Source organism: Heloderma suspectum, chromosome 3 (genome assembly GCF_057233095.1).
Source record: "Heloderma suspectum isolate Gila_16-S chromosome 3, 16-S_ref, whole genome shotgun sequence".
Taxonomy (NCBI): domain Eukaryota; kingdom Metazoa; phylum Chordata; class Lepidosauria; order Squamata; family Helodermatidae; genus Heloderma; species Heloderma suspectum.
Genome location: NC_139460.1, coordinates 85,397,990 through 85,419,626, shown reverse-complemented (window position 1 = coordinate 85,419,626; position 21,637 = coordinate 85,397,990). Strand labels below are relative to the sequence as shown.

At 41.7% G+C, this 21,637-nt stretch overlaps 1 protein-coding gene across 11 annotated transcripts in view; it reads left to right on the top strand.

Moving 5' to 3' along the window:
* SYNJ1 (synaptojanin 1) overlaps positions 1 to 21,637 on the top strand; it is a 94,074-nt gene that overhangs the window by 22,860 nt on the left and 49,577 nt on the right. For 7 of the 11 annotated variants that reach the window (XM_084843600.1, XM_084843604.1, XM_084843596.1 and 4 more), the window contains 6 exons: positions 468 to 564; positions 1,928 to 2,097; positions 5,029 to 5,110; positions 15,154 to 15,306; positions 19,066 to 19,231; positions 20,219 to 20,242. In XM_084843600.1, the coding sequence (XP_084699726.1) occupies positions 468 to 564; positions 1,928 to 2,097; positions 5,029 to 5,110; positions 15,154 to 15,306; positions 19,066 to 19,231; positions 20,219 to 20,242 (692 nt within the window). The remainder of the gene's footprint in view (positions 1 to 467; positions 565 to 1,927; positions 2,098 to 5,028; positions 5,111 to 15,153; positions 15,307 to 19,065; positions 19,232 to 20,218; positions 20,243 to 21,637) is intronic. The other 4 variants (XM_084843601.1, XM_084843598.1, XM_084843594.1 and 1 more) reach the window with 1 other exon arrangement.

The following is a 21,637-nucleotide window of genomic DNA, read 5'->3' as shown; positions in this document are numbered from 1 at the left end:
TATTCATTTTGAGTACAGTAGTAGTATATTTCTGTAGAGTTCTTAAGCTTGTGAGTAGTCCAGTGGGAGCTGAATGAAGTAATACAAGCCCCTAGGTTAGCATGTGTATTGATGAACAAGGTAACATTGTTTAACATGGAAATTTGAGAAGGTTTAAAATTAAATTCTGAAGAGGTTAAAAGCAATAATTTCATCATGGGTTTTTTTGCTGAGTGTTTGGCTTCATCTATATTAGGAATGAATTTTATGTCAGATGTAAGCTGACCCCAGCTTAAATGTCACAATTCTTTTGTACTGGTTTAATGTTTTCTCATTTCACTGATTGTTGTAATGACATCTATCTATTTAGCTGCTACTCTAGTTGTATCAGTATAAATGGTTAAAGATGAAGTTTATGTTCCAGTCAGAGGTTTAAATATGCTAGTCCTTTACTAGCCTCAAGAATAACAGATTTTTTCACCTTGCAGACATTTTCGTACTCTTAAAACTATATATGGCAAGCAAATAATTGTGAATCTTCTTGGGTCAAAAGAAGGGGAGCATATGCTTAGCAAAGTCTTTCAGGTAAGAATATTATAAATTTTACTACTTAAGGGAGGATTGACGGTTGCCTCCAAGCCTGGGGGCGACCGCCTATTCAGTGCAGGGCGGGAGGAATGGTGAGGAGCGGTTCTCCTCGCTACCCCGGCCCTGCTTTCACAGCTAGACAGCTGATTTCAGCTGTCCAGCTGTGGGACCTTGGAGCATGAGAAACAGTAGCCAGACGACACATAGGATGTGTCATACCGGCATTTCCTACTGCCCCACCCCCAGGAACGCCCTGTTTTCACCACTCCGCACTGCTCTTCGGAGCGCAGCGCATGGGACTGATCCGCGCTGTCTATGAGGCGGTGCGGAAGGGGGTGGGGGTTGGTTCTCTGGGAACTGACCTTGGAGCATGGGCTTCAAGGTTGATTCCTGGGAACCAACCTATCCTATGGCCATTTAGCCACTAACTAGCAGCCATAGGATTGCACTCTAATTTAATTTGCTGTTATCCCAGCATTAAATGTTAATGAGAACAAAACAGGAACAGCTACATGTCAGTAGCTAATTTTAAAAGAGCAGTACAGAACCTTCAGGAAGGATTAATTAAAGGTTTACTTGATAAGTATTACCTCACATATAAGGCAAAAGAGTGATTTGTAGAAGAAACCATTGGCCATGTTTGCATGTCATAGTAAACCATGGGTTAGTGTGACAGGAACAAACCACAGTGGGCCAGTTCGCACACTCAAATAAGCTACCATGGCTTATTTAAGCATGTGCTGGTGCCTATAGGCAGCCATTTTGAATATCCAAGCCCGGACCTGTCATGTTGTCCGAATCTGAGCAGCAGGGGTTATGTGAGGCTTAAACAACCCTCACATAACCCATGGCTTGTTCTGAGTTTATGTGAGGGTTGTTTCGATCAGGCCCTTGTAGCAACTGAAGAGCTGTAAAAATACAAATAGGACTCTAGCATACATACCCTCTCCCTAATATCAATTTCCTATATAACACATGAAAAAGTATCATGCTAATGAAAATACGGATTTTTCAGAGGAAAATCAAGCTTCATAAATGGCAAATCATAGCATCAGTAGTAGTATATCAGTAATCCCATTAACATCGTGCTCTTTGATTTTAAAAAAGTATTTGACAAGATCCTCCACCAAAGACTTAACAAAGAAATTGCTTTTGCATATTAGTTATTAAGGACTATTTCAGATGTGATGAATTGCCTGCAAGCATAGCTCTTTGTCAGAAATATTATTTACAAGTATTAAAGTAAATAGTAAAGACAGTTTCGTTAAAATACATTGTAGTATCACAGTTTGGAACTACCAAAGTTATATTCCATTACATTTACCTGTTGGTTTTTCCTTTCTTCCACCAATCTCATCAGAGCCATTTGAAAGCATCTGAACATGCTGATGACATCAAAATGGTGAACTTTGACTATCATCAAATGGTCAAAGGTGGAAAGGCAGAAAAGCTACACAGCATTCTTAAACCACAGATCCAGAAATTCTTAGAATGTGGATTTTTTTACTTTGATGGAAAGGACATTCAAAGGTTTGATTACTTAGTTTCTGTTATTTTGCAAAAAGGAAGATGTTTCTGGTTTAGCCTTTTTAGTAGTGCAAAAAAAAGAAGCTGAACAGGTGCTTTAAAAACAACAACCAAAAAACAAAATGAGACTAATCATCCAGGAGTAAAATGTGGTAGACAAGACACTAATGATCCTGCGCATGCCCTCCCAGTACAAATTCCCTCCTCCCTTCACTTGTTTGCTTTAACCACAGTTTGGTGTAACATCTGCACTAAGGTTAACCTGGGTTTAAGCAGGTTTGTAACCCCTGGTTAAGAGGGATTCCTAATGCTGTGATTAGTGTTCAGTGTGACTAACTTCAGTGCAGTAATGATAAGCCAGTGTTTAAAGCCAACGAGGGAAGAGAAGGGGGTTTTCACACCAGAAAGATGTGGAGGTGGGAAGAAAGAATGCACAGAGACCGCTCCCAGTCCCTTAACCATGATAAAGAGATACAGAAGATTACATCTACTCTGGGCTTTAGTGATGATCCCAGAGATTTTCATAAAGCCTTAACTTTGCAAAAGGCAAAACTAGTCAAGTTCAGGTTTAAAAATGATCTTTGACTACTAAGCAGGAATAATTTTGTATTTCTTTCAAATGTTCAGTCCATCCAAGACAGTTAAAAATCCATTATCTCACACAGGCATTTTCCGTGAGTGCTCTCTGAGTGTATATTTCCCATTTGCATGCAACATGATACAGCTATATTTAAAATTTGCTCATCAGCCATATGTCTTTATCTACTTGAACATTCACCTACATTTGAGTAATTCAGTTAAACCATTGGCAGTTGGGTTTTTTAACTGTATTAATATGGAGAGTGTGCAGAAAAATGAACCAATTATGACTATAATACTGTTATTCACAAATCAGTTAACCAAATTCAAGCCAGTTTTTATCTAATTAATGTTAGTGGGATTACACTGACAAATTCTTGATTTGAGCCTTGCAAATAGCTACTTGCCTGTTTGCCTGGGACAATTGAAACTTGCCTCTAGGCAGCCTGTGAGACAGCCCTGTGTGGCAAGAGTGCTCACATTTCCCTCTGTGAAATAAATAAAGAGACAGCCTAGCATTCAGAGCAGTGTCCTCTATTTAAAATAGAGCTGTGTTATGGAAACAAAGCAAAGGGCTCCCACTGCTCCTTGGGAAGGAGGAGAAAATTAGCCCTGTATTTCACTTACACAACAGAACTGGGTTTAAAATAGGGATCTCTGCTCTATGAAAGCTTGAGCTGTTTGTGTATGTCATGCCCCCCCCCCCCAAGTCCTCATGTCTAGTCCTGTGCTCTACAAGTCTGAAGGGTGCAGTGGGCTGGCTGGATTTTTGTGTTTGCTTTCTTCCCACTCCCCTTTAAGTGCTTGGTGGGGTTCTTCCTTTCTCGCTCCAGCCAATCCTTCGTGCAAACTTTGGAGAGACTGAGCAGTGCTGCTTTAGGTTTGCCTTATGCAACACTCCATTTGGCAGCATGTTGTAATGGGCTCTCTTCTTTTTCCCCATGCTCTTCCAAGAGAGGGGAAGAAGAAGAGCTCTTCTACCATGTTGAAAGTTGTACACTGGGTTGGATGGATTCATATCCTTCCTGTGTCTAGAGAGAATTCGAGTGCAGCCAGTTAATATGCCACATTTGCCTTCCTAGCTGCTTTTTCTTATTTTCCCCTTCTCCTGGGTGGAGAGAGGGACAATAGCAGCCTACATTCAATCTCTATAGTGTCGATTTCAGCTGTCTAGCTACAGGAAGGCAGAGAGGGAGAGGAGGCTGCCAAGCGACACATAGGATGTGTCATACCAGCATTTCCACCTTCCCTGCCCTGGACTGCCCCCCAGAATGCCCTGTTTTGGCCGCTCTGCACTCCTCTTCTGAGCACGGGCCCATTGGGGGGGGACACCGACCTCAGAGCGTGGGCTCCGAGGTGGGTTCCTGGAAACCCACATATCCTATGGCCGTCTAGAGGCCATAGGATTGCTCCCTCCATCTTTGTAAACTTCCCAGAGAGCTTTGACTATTGGACAGTATAGAAATGTGAAGATGATGAAGAAGAAGAAGACGTTTTTATGCTTTTAAACTTACACCCAGTCTTTCTGTCAAGTGGGCCTGCCTCAAATGTGACATCAGGCCCTGATTACTGGTTTGGGTTTATCTGAACTTTTTGAAATTGCAATGGAAGATTAATGTAAATACAAGAATCCAATTCCTCAGAAGTCTCTAATTGAGTTGGGAGAAGCAAATCTAGCTGGGATCTGGCATATTTTGAAAATAAAAAACTTTTCCCACATGTTAAACCTTAGTGCAAGACTTCCACTTATTTTCCCCAATTGCTATATCAATTAGTAACATTTTTATTTTTTTAGTGAATGGTTGATGCAAATAGTTGATAGGTGGAACAATACAGAAGACTTGGCAGTATAGGTTAACAGCTATTAAGTATAAATGCTGGTTTTGATCCATCATTCTTCAAGTTATTTACAAAATAAATGTGGCATCCACTCTTCAGTTTCTTGACCTGGCTTCAATAGCTATTTTTGTTTTGTAATCTCATACAAATGTAAATGTTGCCATTTGAATTCTATGTGTTGTTTTGCCTCTAATTTGAATTTAAATAGAAATTTTCTACTTTGCCAAAAATTTCCTCTCACCTAGATGTTTTCCCTTAAAAACTACAGCAGAGTTGAGATGGGGTATATGTCTCTCTCTAAATATACTAATGTGACAGGGCCTTTTCCTAGTTCTGGAAAATGAATGGTAAAAGTGAGATGAGATCATCCAGGTCTCTCACTTTCATAGACATTTGCGGGGGAAGGGTAGTAATGATAATACTTCTGTTTATTACCTTGACCAAAAACTCTGTTTTAAGGCCTTGCTGTTGTATGCAGAGTTTTCAGTTTTCCTCTTTTTGTTGTACTTGGCACAGATCTCAAAGTGGTACTATAAGAACAAACTGCTTGGACTGTCTGGATAGAACAAACAGTGTGCAGGCTTTCGTTGGCCTAGAGGTAGGAATGTAATCATATTGCCCTTGATATATTTTCAGGGAGGGAGGGAGGGAGGGGGATGTGGATATTGATACTGCTTGAAATGATGACTAATATCTGAAATATTGAAATGTTTTATGAGAGGATAAAATGATTCATCATGATGGCAGCCCCTATTCTTTTGTGGGAATCCCTACAACTTTCTGTACTAACTTTCCTAGTCCATGGATGGACAACTTGTGGCCCTCCAGAAATTTTGGCCTACAACTCCCATCAGCCCTAGCCAGCATAACCAAATGTGAGGGCTGCTGGAAATTGTAGGCCAAAATATGTGGAGGGCTGCAAGTTGCCCACCCCTGTCCTATTTCCCTACCTGAGTGTGTTCTTCACCATCATGAAGTCATGGCAGAAAACTCTCATTTTAATGTTTTGTGTTGTTGTAGATCAGGCTTCCATTTTCAAAGAATGTGTGGTAGTATAGACCTTTATAAAACTTGTTATCTTATTGGGAAGAAAATTAACTTTTTTCAAGTTCACATACCAAATACTGTTTGGATACAGAGGTATTGTCACAGATTTTCCAGGAAGCATGATTAGGCCATTTCTGTTTGTGTTCTGCTTAGAAATGGGAGGAATTGCTGAGCCTAAACCAGAGAGCAAAGTCTAAATGCACTATAACAAATTCAACTTTCCCCCTTTCTTCCTGGAAAGGCTTCTGATCAAAGATCATGGCCAGACAGCAATAGACCCCCAAATCTGCAGTTGTGTACCCCTTCCAGACTAACTCAACTCATGTTAAGTAGGCACTGTAGAAAGCACCTGGAAGATGCCTCATCAGGTCCTCCCAGGCTGTTGATTGGTTAGTTTGAATGTTCCCTCTCAGGGATCTGCCTAGCCCCCATAGAAATACTGTGGTTAGGAAATCTTTTCTTCGTCTTCTGGATGGTTGGCAAAGAGTCATGGCAAAACTCTTCAGCCCCTGGAAGCCCAAGGGGACAAGCCCCCTGGAAGCTGCTTTGGTCAATTAATCTTAAGATCTTGATAAGTAAGGTTTAGTGAGCTAGTTTGATGTTTCATTTTATTTTAAAAGCAACTGGCTATTTCTCAACTTCTCTCTGCTTGGGTTTCTAATTCAGTATATTTATTAAATATAATTGAACTGGAAGCTGGTGGTTATTTGATTCTGTTGCCTAGCCTGCACTTGATTGCTTGGCAAACACACCAACCAGGTTCTTAATAAAGCTCTGGAAAAGGAGCCTATCCTTCTCCCCACATAAAACCCCATAAGCCTGGATTCCCATGTGTCCAGGTTACAAGTTATAAAATATTAATATTAAATAAGAGTTATTAATATGCGGGTGGTGGCAATCTACCATTGAGGAATATAGACAAAGGCTGTCTTGCAACCTGTCGTACGTCCCAGGGTTAAAGGTGCAGACACACTAGTTTGTCACATGCATGCATCATTATCTGAGTGTCTACAGGCATCCACGAATACGTGCTGTGTGAAGTGTAGACTCCTTCCTGAATGTATTTTTTTCACAAGTTCATCGGTTTTTCTTTAATGTGTCCATTTTATAGGCACCTGCTAACAAAATAAATATTTTGAATAATGCTTCTTTTGCTTAGGTAAATGTGACTAGAAAAGGAGCAAATATTTCATGTTAGGATTTTTCAGTAGTTAAGCTTAGACTGCAAACTTATACCCACTGACTTGAGAGTAAGCCCCATGTAATTCAATAGGATTGATTTCTGAGTAGACTTATATAAGCTTGCACTGTTAATGTGGTTTGGAACTCTATCTATAATTTTGTAAATTACTTCAGCCAGTGCAGTAAATTAATATATACAATTAATATTTATCCTTTGGAAGCATTTTGTTCTACTAACTTACGCTGTTATGATAAACAGCTTGTTCATCCTGTTCATTTATTCTGTTTCCAAGTCTTATCTTGAGTTTGACTGTTAGATGTAGAAGAAATGCTTGGTTTCCAAAGGAATTTATGATTAATGTTACATTTCCTTCCCTCCCCTTTGAAAAGCTTATTGTGGAGCTCTTCATAGGGAACATTTCTGCAGTGCAGTTACAACATCAGTAAAATACCTATTGCAGGATGGGTGGTGTTACTGGCTGTAGCATAGGGAATTCAGCACATCATGCTAAGCTCCACTATCTTGAGCAGCAAAGGATAGGATTGGGTTCTATATAGTGGATGAGTAGGTGCTACAATGTACAGGGCTAAATATTACTTTTTCCATTTATATGTTATTTCTTTCTCCCCTAATAGACCCATATGCATGCCTTGCAATGTTCCTCTCACTGTTAAATGCATCTTTCTAGAGTGTCCATGATTTTCAAGTACACAGGAGGCCATTCTGCATACCCAGGTCCCTGTTCTGAACTTGGCCTCAATTCTGCATGACAAAGTTGAACTACAAGATATATTCAGGATCCTGAGCTCCTGGATGACTGTCTTATTTAAGACTGTTTGGATTTGGGGGAGGACGTCACTGATGATAGAATTCTCCTACATTTTCAACAAGACTATTCTCTAGGTTGGTGTGAAGAAGGCATCCCACAATGTGTTAGCTTCCCCTACTGGCCAGGAAAAGCAGGGACACACATAAACACTCTGTCAGTCCAAAGCTCCTCCTACCTAGTTTGTCCCTGCTTTTTGCCCAGAACAGAGCTAATTCTCATCTCCTCCTAACTCAAGCCTATACTTATCTCTGTTTCTAAAATTTCTTAAACTCCTTACCTCTTTTACTTTTTTCTCACAGCTTTTATTTTTTCATCCTCCCTTACAAAAAAAAGTTTCTCTTTTGCTTCTTACTTTCTGCCACTTGCCTATCGCTTTCTCCATGGTCCTTCTGGAGAAGAAAACTATTTCAAAGCCTGAAAAGAAAGGAAAACATGACTCATGTGAAAGTCATTAGGAAGCCAGCAGCAGACAAAAAGACAATCAACCAGGATGATCAAATAAGAGATTACCAGCCAGCTGGCTCTGGTTGCTCACTGAGTCTTTTAGACACCAGGAAGGGCATGATCCTGGCCTCAAAATAAATGGCTGAGCCTGAGGAAGTTGGGGCCCCGCACACCACCCTCTCCACTCAGGAGGAAGAAGCAACAGAGGAACAAAGGCAAGAAGCTTCAATAACATCAAGGGTGAGATAGAATCCTTTTTTCTCCCCCACCTGGAGGATTCCCACCAAAGTGGGCGGCCATTTGAAGTTGCAGTTTTGATTCCAGCTTGCAAAGGGAAGACTCTTCTCCCTCCTCCATTGCTCAGATGGTGAACAATGAGATAGCAAACCCCCCCCCCACACACACACACACCTATCACATGCATGGTTCAATTAGATAAATCAGTCTTATCCCAGATCACTGTGACAGTACTGGACAACCTGACTTACCATTTATTAGTTAAACAAACCTTGAGATCAAGCCATTCTGCAAAGCACACCAGAAGCTTGTGAACTTCCAAGTCTTCCTCCTCTCCTCCTCCTCCTCACTTGGAAAACAAAAATAAAATAAAAATAAAACTTCAAAATCAAAATGACCTAGCACTGCCCATAGTCTGCACTCATCAGTAGGCTCTGGGGATGGCTCTTCAGGCCCATGCTTTGCAACCAAAATTTCACTAACAGACCCAAGACCACCTTGGCTGAGCCCCACCCTGACAGTGATTCCTCCATAATTTCACTTCAGGAGTCCATTTCAGAAGGGGATGAGGGTAGATGGTCAGACATAGAGGTTACACAGCATTCTTCATCCAGTTAATTCTTTAACAAAGAGGACTTTGTATCTTTATTGTCTACAGTAATTGTCTCCCTAGCTAGCGAAACAGCAATCGTTATCTAGAGGGGTGGCAATTTTTCTGCAACCCGAGCCAACCATTATAGAGGTAACTTTTCCTAATTCCTTTAATAAACAAATGATTGATGAGTGGAAACCTCCTCCCCAAGGAAAAAAGGGAGCCTCTACAGCACAGAAACTTTACTCTTCCACATGATGTGATGGAAGAACTAAAAGTCCCCTTAGTAGATGCCCCTGTGGCAGCCTTGCTCTCAGGCACTGTAATGCCAAAAGATGGTGACATTCCCATAAAGGATCACGGGAAGGAAGATCTGATACAACTTTTTAAAAGGCACATGAAGCTTCGGCCTTGGCCTTAAGGGCTTCAGCAGTATTATCTTATTTTGCAAGAGCTTCTATCTTATGGGTGGAAGACATAATAAACAACAAGGAATTTAGATCAGACCACTTTATACAGAGGACTGATCAAACTCTTTAAATATTTTGCTTTCCTGGCTGATGCTACACAAGATGCATTCCAGTTTTCAGCTACCAGCGTAGCCAGACCCTCTATCTGGCTCAAGCACTGGAACGTTGATCTTCCCTCAAGGGGAAATCTTGCCTCCGTACCCTTCACAGGGGCACACCTTTTTGGGGAAAAGGCCTTAAAAGATGTGCTCGTACAAACTAAGGATAAGAAAAAAGTTATCCCTTATCCTCTCGAAGAGAAGATTAAAAACTCCTCGCCCAGTCTTATGCATCTTTTCACCCATTCTGGAGCACCAACCAAAATTCCTTTTGATCCAAAAGCTATAGGTTCTCGAAAGCAACATGGCTCAGATCCCGCTTCAAGACGAGAAGCACCAGCTCCTCTAACTCCTCTGCCAAACCTCCTTCTACTTTCCAGACATCCAGGTCCAGATGACAACAGTTCTAATACCAGGAGACCTATTATAGGAGGGAGACTCCAGCACTTCCTCCCAGCATGGAAACAATCCGTAGAGGATTGCTGGGTCCTGGACCCCATCTCCTGCATTTACTTTATAGAGTTTTGGAAACAACCCCCTCCTTGGTTCATCCCATCCCCCACATTGCAATCTGCTGCCAAGAATCACATCATATCTACTGCAGTACAGCATCTACTTCAAATAGGAGCAATAGAGATACCATCTCATGAAAAATACGAAGGTATTTCATCTTCTTTCTGGCTGCCAAAAAGGGCAAAGGCTGGAGACTTATACTGGAACTCAAACACCTGAGCAACTTTGTCAAATACCAACAATTCCGTATTGAGACACTCCAAAGCCCTTTACAAAACAGAATATTTGACATCAATAGACCTCACAGAGACATACCTGCATATTCCCATCCCACCGCATCACAGAAAATTTATACGCTTCATCTACCAGAATTGTCATGACCAGTACAGAGTGATGCCATTTGACCTATCCTCGGCGCCCCATGCCTTTATCAAGTTCACAGTGTCACTAATAGATCACCTCTGGCTAAAAGGCATGTATGTTTACCCATATTTGAACAGCCACCTCGTCCGGTCCGTTTCCAGTCACAAAGCCTCACAGGATCTGCAGACAACTGTTGAATGTCTAGAACAACACGGCTTCATCATAAACAGAAAGAATAACCACCTTAGACCCACCCTAGTCCTCCCTCATCTAGGAGCACTCATCGCTGCCGCCAAGGGCTTCACATTCCTCTCCCTGGAGAGAACAGTCAAGCTTCAGGACAGTTCAAGGGCAATTCATTATCAAAGAACAACCAACTTAATGGATGCAGCACTTCTTCTGGATTTGATGATCTCTTGTCTTGGCATCCTCCCGTGGGCTAGACTGCACTCTCACCCCCTTCAGTGGTTTCTACTGCCCTTCCAAGCACAAATAGCAAAGAGGGAGCACCTGCCTGTGCATCTCCCTCAGCACATCAGAGACTCCCTCAAATAGTGGCAACACCTCCAAAATCTACAGGTGGGCAGCTCCTTCCAGGAGCCAGACAGATCACACTCATGACAGATGTCAACTTTGAACGATGGGGAGCCCATTGCAACTCACCCCTTTGTTGTTGTTGTTTATTCGGTCAGTCGCTTCCAACTCTTTGTGACTTCATGGACCAGCCCACGCCAGAGCTTCCTGTCGGCCATCGCCACCCCCAGCTCCCCCAAGGTTGAGTCCGGCCCAAGGTAAATTGAATGCAGAGGAAAAATGGCACAGTATCAGCTGGCTGGAGCTCAGGGCAGTCCACCTGGGTCTGAAATCCTTCTCACGCCAGCTGCTACATTCTCACGTCCTAATCAGGACAGACAATATTACAGCACAAGCAAACATAATGTGTAAAGAGGGTACCAAATCTTGCTTCCTCCACCTGGAGGCCCAGAATTCCACTCCCTCCACCTAGAGGGTGTTATGGGGCAAGTATAACTTAGCCTCCATATCAGCCCAACACATCAAAGAGACTCTGAACCATACAGTGGACTAAGTCAGCAACAAATAGAACCCAGGAAATGGAACCTACATCTGGCAGTCTTCCAGGAAATCATAGACCACTTCAGCCCACTCATGCTGGACCTGTCTGCATCCAGACACAACCACAAGCTCCCAAGATTTCTCTCCAGATTCCAGTCTTACAGAGCCGAAAGAATAGATGCACTGTGCATCAACTGGCTGAAAGAAAGGCTCCATGCATTCCCTCCAGTCCCCCTGGTTAGCCAGTGTTCTGCAGAAAATCAGAAAGAAATGAGCGACTGTAGTTGTAATTAGAGATGTCCAGCATGGAGGGAGAAGGAAAGACTTGTGCACAGTGACCAGCAGTGGTGGCGGTGGTGCTGGTGGTGGCAGCCGGGACTCCTGCCGCTGCCTCTCACTGTAACTGTGCGCAAACCCCTTATGCTCTCCTTGCTGATGCTGACACTGGCAAGGAGAGTGTGAGGGGTTTGTGCATGGCAGTGCTGGTGGCAGAAGCTCATGCACATATCGAGTCAGGCCAGCTTGCAGACAAGCAAACTGGAATCTGGGGAGGCCCAGCCACCAAAAGCTCAGTGAACTTGACCCTCTCAGCTGGATTCCTCCACTATCCCTAACCCTAATAGCCTTTTTGTGTCCGCGATGACCTTGGTTCTCCATGATCATAGCCCTAGCAATGCAAGGACCATGGTTCCTTCCCCAGAAGTCAGACCTCTTGTCTTAGGAACCAATACTCCACCCAGACTCAAATAGGCTCAAATTAGCCACCTGGCTGCTGAAAGGGCCATTTGCTGAACCCTGAGCTATTCTGGGGATGTCATGCACACCCTGCTGGCATCCCGCAAGGATTCCACCACCAGGATATATGAAACAACCTTGAAGGCCTTCTGCAGATGGAGTGAAAGGGAAAAACTCACTCCACAAGCAGCAGGCATCAAGGAACTCCTAGCTTTCCTCCAGGAAGGCCTCTGGATGGGTTTGAAACCAAGCACCCTGTGCGGACAAACATCAACCCTATCATCAGTACTTTCCAAGCTGAGTAGGTAGCCATTAAGTTCATACCCTCACATCGAAAGATTCCTCTGCAGAGCAGATCTAAAGAGTCCTCCCACAGTCCATATGTTTTCTTCCTAGAGCCTATAAGTTGTACTTTCCTTATTGACTAAACCTACCTTTGAGCCAGTTAGATCTATCCCACTATGAATTCTGTTACAAAAAGTTCTTTTCCTTGTTGTCATCACATCTGCTCACAGAATCTCAGAGTTATCCGCCATCTCAATCAGAAAAGGCCTCATTACCTTCCATAGGGATTCTGTCATCCTTTGAACAGACCCAGCCTTTATCCCTAGGTTCAGCTTGCTGTTCCATAGGTCACAGGAGCTTGTTCTGCTCTCTTTCTTCCATAACCCTTCTCATCCATGGGAGAAGGCCTGGCAGAAGCTGGATGTCCACAGAGCTATTAAAGTTTACTTAAGAAGGGCAGAGTCCTTCAAAAATCTGACTCACTGTTTGTTTCCTTTCACCCTGTTGCTATGGGCAAGAAGGTTACTTTAGCTAGGTGGTTAAAAGCATGTATTTTTTCAGCTTATGAGGCTTCACGCCTCCCCAAGCCATTAGGATCACAGCTCACTCCACTAGGGCAGCAGCCACATCAGCTGCCTTAAGTACTAATGCTCCCCTGGCAGAAATCTGCAAGATGGCCACCTGGACAAATACTAATTCCTTCAAAAGGCATGACAAATAGAGACATATGCCTCAGCAGTTGCCTCCTTTGGCAGGAGAGTCCTCCAGCAGATAGTAGCAGTACAATAGATGCAGACTGATATTTTTCTTACCCAAATAAGGGTTTTAGTTAACATGTCCCGTTGTGGGATGCCTTCCTCACACCAACCTGGGAACAGAACATTGGTAATTACCAAGAAGGTTCCTTCTGGGTTGGTGTGTGGAAGGTGTCCCAACCACACCCTGAAGCACCACAGAGTCTGTTTGCATAAGTAATCAGGCTGCTTGTCTCTGCACTTGACTAGCCAGACCTTCTGCTAAGGATCCTCAGAATTTGTTTTTCTGATTGGTTTCTATGTATTTACTGACAAACTATATATTCCTCTGTCGTTCTTCCTTTCCTTTGATTTTACCTCTGATACAAAGATACATTTTCTTCCTCAATTTCGGAGCTTTAGCCACAAATGGAACTGGCCTTTGGACGGATAGAGTATTTAAAACTCAGTAAAGTGGGTCTCTGTTTTTCCTGGGCAATAGAGGGAGGTGGGATGCCTTCCACTTCCAACCCACTGTGGGATGCCTTCCACTCACCAACCGAGAAGGAACCATCTTGGTAAGTACCAATGTTCTGGTTTGTGGCGCATTATGGCCTAATTGCTGGTGCTGTGCCATAAATTTCACTGTACCTACTAGCCTGTCTTTACCACACTGGCTCAATTTGGACAATCCTCTGAACCATAGAAGATGGGACATGAGACATGTGTGTATATGCTCTCCCCATCACTTTCAGTTTGCAGTTTAGTACTAGCCCTAATTCGCTGTGATGTCCAAACCGACAAACTCTCCTTGGCACTTGCAGTCCAAATCAAAAATGGAATACCACTTCAAACCATGCTTCTGATTCTGGTTTGGAGGGTAAGCAGTGACTTCAGTCTGCTGATCTCAGTGTCATGGGGAACTATGGTTAGTGATAAACAGGAAAGTGAAGCTGCATGAGGAAAGAGAGATGGAGCCCTCATCTCGTTTCCCATCCTCAAAATCATGGTTTTGGAGAATCTTCTTAATTGAGCTGATGTCAAGATTATGGATTGTAAATTCCTTCAGATAGGAGTACTTATATTCCTTTTTAAAGCACCTTGGCCTGGTGGCACTGACCTTGTTTGCACATAATGCTAACCCATGGGTTTTGAATTCGGAGTTGTTGTGATGAGTGAACCCAGCCATGCAAACAAACCATGCTTTGTTAACCATGAACAACCCCAAAAGAGAACCCATAGTTTGCTGTTCAGTTGTGAACTCTGCGTTATTTAAACCATACATTGTCATTATATGTGAACCCAGAGCCATGGATTGTTCATGGGTTGTTTCGCCAAGCTACAGAGGTGGTGGGCAAGAGTGGTCAAAAACCCCAGCCTCTCTTCCAGCCAGTACTACAGTGCCACAAAGGTATATGGGATACAATGAGGGAGCGGATGAAGGAGGAGGGAAGTGAACAACCCAGGAGTTGAGAAAGCAAACCAGAGTTTGTTTGATCATCTGCCAGACAGACACCTGGTTCATATAACACGACAGCCCACCATGGCTTAATTTACCTGCAGGGGCTGTCACATTGTGCCAAGTGATATTTTTGCATGGCACCTGTGGGTGCCTGACTTGCCATGGCTTGTTGTGTTGTGCAAACCTAGACAGCAAGGGTTGTTGAGGGTTCAGCAACCCTCAACCCATGGCTTGTTTGGGGGTTATTTAGAATAACATGACATGATGCGACAGCCCCCATGCATGATGTGACAGCCCCCATGAGTCAGTTAAGCCATGGTGGGCTGTCATGTTGTGCACACCAGGTCAATCCCTGGGTAGGACAACAAACCACAGGCTAACCATGGTTTAAGTAAACCTTGGTTTAGTGTTATGTGCAAACCAGGTCACTTTATAATGTATAATCTATTGCTTCTTAACCAGATAGAAGAGGAAACCAAACCATATAATGTCAGTTAAGATCACCAAAAAGCCTTCCTAAATAAAATGGCTTTATATTGTTTTATGTTTAAATCTTTTCTCTTTCACTGTTGCAGATGCTAACAAAACAACTGGAAGTGCTAGGTTTAACTGAAAAACCTCAGTTGGTTACTCGATTCCAGGAAGTGTTTCGGTCTATGTGGTCTGTTAATGGTGATTCAGTCAGTAAAATATATGCTGGAACTGGAGCTCTTGAAGGAAAAGCAAAGGTAAATAATGTTTTAATCATAAAATGTGTGTATTATAATTTTGAAGGGCTACATCATGTTCCTGCTTACATTTAATATGTACCAGTGTCTTAACTGGTTCTTCTCATATTTCTCCCTATATTGTTACCAAGTGAGGGATAAGTGGGCACTGTCTTTATCCACTATGTGTCCACTTCAACTACTCTCACTCCTTTCTCTGCAATCCTTTATTTAAGTTTTCCACTTTATCCAAAGTTCATATTAAATGGCTCAGCCAAAAATACCTATTTGTGTTGTCCCCCCATATCTTGTAAAAATGTGTTTCAGTGTCACTTAATAGGCCTGACTTAATAATTTAGAGCAGCGTTTCAGAAAGCAAAATGTCAGAAAGCTTTCTGCTCACACACAATTGTCAAAGCAGCATTAAGTGGTACCACTAGGGATGGCAGAGAATTCCGCCACGGACTCCAATGAGGAGTCTGCGGGGGGAAAGGCGATGCGTCCCTCCCCCCGGAATCCATCCAGGCCGGCTGCGTTCCACGTCGATCCTGCGGAGCCAGCTACCAGCTCCCCATTGCTGGCGGATGTCGATACGGCCAGCAGCCATTGCCATGCCGTATTGCTGTAAGTAAGTCTCCTGGTGCAAATGGCGTAGTGGGCACCATTTGCATCTGTAAAGCTGGTAGATTAGCCTAAATGCAGCCAGCCTAGACTGATTCCGGGGGGAGGGACGGATCTCCTCGCCCCACAGGTGGATTGCCTCACGGAACGACAGGTAGGGAATCCGCCCATCCCTAGGTACCACATAGTTACAAATAGTGAAACAAGCTAAGAGTTCAATACTAGTTGCATTTATTTGGGTAGGATGTATGTGTTACATCTGAGGACAGAATTGGATACAGTATTCTTAGCTATGGCTTTCTGTGTATTTTGCCTATGGCCTTGTAGAATTGTGTCTTTCTGGGGCATAAGTGTTAAATGGAAAGAAAAAATGGCAGGTTTTGCAATGTTTTCACTTCATTTTTTGTCTGATAGGACTTGTGGCTTTTCAAACCATGCAATTAAGATTATTCAAATTATAACCTAAAATGTGTGTTCAAATAACAATGAATATTTCATGTTTTCTAGAAACTGTGTGTTACTGTTTAACATCTTAACTAACGTTTCTTTTGCTTTCCTCTGTTCATTTCAATTATTTGCCTGATATGTAACTGGTGAGTTTAATCTTTGATTGCTGTCAAATGTTTTATATTTATAAAACTTTAAATATTCCCTCCCAAATCGTTGAAGGAAAAATGGTAAAGGTTTGATTTTAATGATGTGCTTCTCCTTTACTGAATCCAGTAGCACTATACTTTTATAAAATCAAATTGAGATGCCTTTTACTGTTTTCCTTTTAAAGTTACTGCCTGGAAGCCCAAGGAACTACTTTAGGCATGCTCAAAGGTTTGACATGTGCAGAAGAATTTTTTGCTTTTGAACGTATCCCCATGCCACATCATAAATTTTTCTTAAGATTTCCTTTAATGTCAAAAGTGCTTTGCTGTGTGGTACGGGGACCTGCTGTTTGGGAATCAAAAGCCCAAAGCCTCCTAGGGTGAACACAACTAGTTCCATGATTCTTTGGATTCCAGCCACTGGAAGCCTCCAGTTTAAATGGCAGATCAGCCATGAGTTCTCTAGGTACATTAGGCAAATTGCTTTTTATTGACTTCAGCCCCATATCTTTAATATGGGACTAATACTGATCTATCTTACAGAATTGTAAGAACTACAGAGAATATATAAATAACTGTGTAAATATAAATACAGGTATTGAAATGTATAGTAGATTTCTTAAACAGTAATGTCTTATATTGTATCCTTGAAAGCATCATTACTTCATTCTTCAAAACATACATATCTAGTTTAAATAAATGGAAAGTGTTTTTTAAATTTAGAAAACTTACATCCTACCTTCCACCATTTCTGAAAAATAAATGAAATCTATGGCCTAAAACAGATAAATCAGAAGTAAAAATAGACAGCAACTAAAAATATATTAAAGTTACAACAAATATGACAGACATAGCCTGACTTCTAAAACTTAATGACTGGGAAGATGCAAATGCATGAGGAAGAAACATGTTGACAGAACTTGGTGCATGGGCAGGTGGCTCAGTGTTCGATTTCCCATTGAAAAAAATCATAGACTGGAAGGCCACAATTGATATGCATATTGAAAGTTTATATTTGCCTTAATTTGCCTGTCATTTTCATGAACCTGATACATGCCAAACATCTGGTAGATATTTTGCATTCATTTCAGTAGGTATTCAGGCTTGGAGCCAATGTCGCATTAATGGAAGTCTGTTTATTCAGTGGGTCTTCTTTGTTCTCTCCTCCCCCTGCAGCCCCTGTGTACCTCCTCAAATCTGCTCCAGAGGTTCCCCAAACCCTCTGGAGCAGATTTGGGGCTGTAGCGGGGGGGGGGGGGAGAGAGGGGAAATCTGTTCTGCCAGCTGTCTCCCATTGGTGGAACAACACCAATGGATACAACCCACAGCCATCAGATCTAGAAACCGTTTGAAAATGAGAGCTGTAATTTTGAAGGTTTTCACTATACCCTGTAGACCAAACAAAATGTTGCATGCTACCTACTCTTAGTTATAAAGTTGAAACCATGGTTCCAGTTTCTTTCATTTGCATTTTTTAAATGTGCATAAAAGCATATGCATCAGTAGCTGTTATGCATATATATGTATAATATGCACTATAAATGTGGCTGTAAGCGTAGCTGAAAATGCATGTTGGTCTGTATACGTTACTTATTTTCACACATGTTAATATATCAACACTGCACTGTGTCTTGTCAATGTTGTTCAACAATCTGATCAGCAAAGGATTATCAGTGATCTTTGGATTTTAGTAACAGTACATTTTTAGGCAGTCAACCCTCTCTCTCTCTATGCACGCACACACACACACACACACACACACGAAATGAGAATTCCTTTAAAGACATTGGATTGGAGCCAGACTTGTCCTGCCATGAATGGAAGGACTTTCTCCATTTGCAGAGGCAAGTAGGATCCACTGGAGGCTTTCTGCTAGAGGAAGTGGGTGGGTTGGTAATTTTTTCCAGCTCCCAGCACCACCACATCACTATTCCAGAGGCACCCCCAACGCTCCATAGCAACTTCTCAGTGGGCAGAGCACCTGTGTGGGGAGGAATAATTGGCAAAAGTCAGTGCCTTGTCCCCCTCCTCCAGTGCGAGCAGAACTCTGCTGAGTGAAAGTCTGGATACCATTTATTTATTTATTACATTTATATCCTACATTTTTTCCTCTTGCAAGGAACCTAAAACAGCTTACATGATCCTCCTCCTCTCCATTTTTAACCCATTGCTTTAAAAGGACTGAACATATTTTTTAAAGCATGTGCTTCTAAAACATATTTGTATGTAGTATATGCATATTTTGTGTATTGGCATTAAGTGCTTGTTCATGTCTCACTGCATTGGGTACAGGCATTTCATGATTTCTCCCCCCCCCGCCCCAAGCAATTTTTGGAAAGGATTTTTTGGGATATCTTTCTCATCTTACCCTACCAATACCCCCCGACTCCACATATAGCATTAAGAGACATTCATAGAAACTAAACAGATTAAACACTCCACAAAAACTAGCTCACTGTTGGTAGGTTGCAACTTTAACATTGATTTAGAGTAGCATGTATGTAATTGCCAGTGTTCTGTAATTTAATTCTATAAAACATTTATACGTATTTTTCCCTAACAGGCTGGGAAGCTGAAGGATGGTGCACGTTCTGTGACCAGAACAATTCAAAATAATTTTTTTGATAGCTCAAAGCAGGAAGCTATTGACGTTTTGTTGTTGGGAAATACCCTAAATAGTGATTTAGCAGACAAAGCACGGGCTCTCTTAACCACCGGCAGTTTACGTGGTATGTGTTTCTAGGTTCTTCATTTATATATCATCAGCTAGTACTAATAAAAACCATGGTTGGATCCAAAGCTGTCTTTCTGCATGCAGAAGGTATATTCCACTCACAGGAGGGCTGTTTTACACCTTGTGCCTGGAGCATTGTGTAAGAAAATGCCAGAATGCTAGATTAGATGGACCCTTGGTCTAATCCAGCATGGCTCTTCTTATGTTCTTAAAAGCAAAACTAAATCCAACTATGTTCTTCTTGAACAAGTTCTTGTAGAAGCATAAGAATTGCTTGAGAGTCTACATATTATAGCACTACGTAAATTCTTCTGCTAGCACTTGAGGGTCAGCACTAGCATCTATTTTTTTCCACACATGGTTTTTGGAGCCAACCCACATTCTGTGTATTTAAGTACAACTTCAGAGTGCTAATGTCATCTTCACAGAAATCTGCTTATAAATAGTCTGCTATGCTTAACTAATAGTGTTGGATTACTATTCTTGAGGAATCGAGAAGGATAAAGGAATGAATATTTTCATAATACATTTGTAGAAGAAAATCAGGTTTATCATACCTAGGTATTACTTTATGAACTGAATCAGTTTCTAGAAGACAAAAACCCTTATGTTCTGTAAATTTAAATGCCTATTAGCACAGACCTGCAGATGAGCATTAAAAAAAAAATCTGGTTTTGGGAGGTGAGTGGTAATTGCAAAGCTGAGTTAAATTGCAATTCTTTCAGGGACATGTGGCATAACAAAGCTATTATACAATAGGTGATATTACATGAAGAAATGTGTAATGAACTAAAGTGGTCAGTTGCGATGTAGTGTTCGGACATTTAAGAGAGGAAGTTGTAATTTTGCAGCAAGTCTAACTGTTAAAAGTTAAGACATGAAAAGTGTACTTTGAAGTGTTCTGGAAGCTTACACTGTAGCTTGGTATCATATATAACTGTTCAACTAATTTGTTTTCTTTTCTCCCTTATCGCATCCATAGTTTCAGAACAGGCTTTGCAATCAGGTATAGTATAGAACCCATAATTATCAACATCTGGGATGATACTTTATCATGTTAAATTTCTCTGAGATTTTTCTCATTCTGAAATGCATCCAAGAGAATCTGTTATACACTCTTACACTACTGGCAGGTCAGATCCCTCTCCTCTCTGTGCTGTGAGGAGGAGAAAAGTGCAAGAAAGAAGGAGAAGGTCTTTCTGTTAATGTACTCGCATCCTACCCTGTCATCTACAAGGCAACATAGGAAGCTGCCTTGTACTGAGTATGACCATTGGTGCATTTAGCTCAGTATTGCCTACACTGGTTGGCACTGGCTCTCCAGTTTTTCTGAAAGGAGTCTCTCCATCCCCTAGCTGGAGCTGCCTGGAAATAAACCTGGCACCTTTTCCAAGTCACACAATAGCTTGGGAAGATTCAGTGGTGAGAGAAAGGGCTACATGCTAGTAAAGACTTTGATGTTCCTGTGCCTCTTCCTTTCCAGCATAGATCCAAGGATTATAGAGGGGAGAGAATCGGAGATAGTTGGCAGTGCAGGCTAGATGGTACTGATCCAACCCAATGGGCAGTCTCTAGGTAAAGTAGAATTACTTGAATGCATAACAACATGCCAGTGACAAGGAACTATATAGCATAGAAACACTTCCTTCTTTTGAATATATTTGAGCATATACTTCATATATTCTGAACAAAATTTTGTACAAAATCCCCAAGTGCCTATCTTCCAAAGATATTAGCAAATATACATTCTTAATTTGGATTGATTAGTATTCTGCTGAATTGTTAAATATATATTTTTCAATAGAGCTAGAAGACAAAAGGGACAGCAGAGACTGAGTTTGGAAACAGAGCAGGAAAGATATGCAGATCTCAAAAGCCCTTCTGTCTAATCCCTCTTAGTTTCTGAGCCTTTAAGATACATTTTCTGCATACTTTCAGAGATGAAGCCTACCCAAAAAAGTTTGCTTTCAGTAAGATGATAGTCATACGTAAGCACATCTACTTAAAAGTAAGCCCCCAGTGGAACTTGGGTCATGTTTAACTTTATTCTGCACTATGCATGAATATATACAACTCTGATCACTACTCCAAGTATGTAAATACCCACTTTATGGTATGTGGCAAATGAGAATCTCTTCTAAGCAACCAGATAGAAAACCTTTTGTAAAGATTTGTTCACATTAATGATGACTGACATACGTAGGTATATGTAGGCAGTTCACACTACCAGTGGCAACTGCATATACAAATCACCACTGATTATGTGGAGGATATGAATTGGGCCTGTGGGTAACAATGGTATATGCAAGAACAGTCTAAGATTGCAACCTTATTTTTAGAACACAGTTATAATAATGGTCATATCGATTGGGGGCATATGAACTGGCCCTAAAGGCAAAAT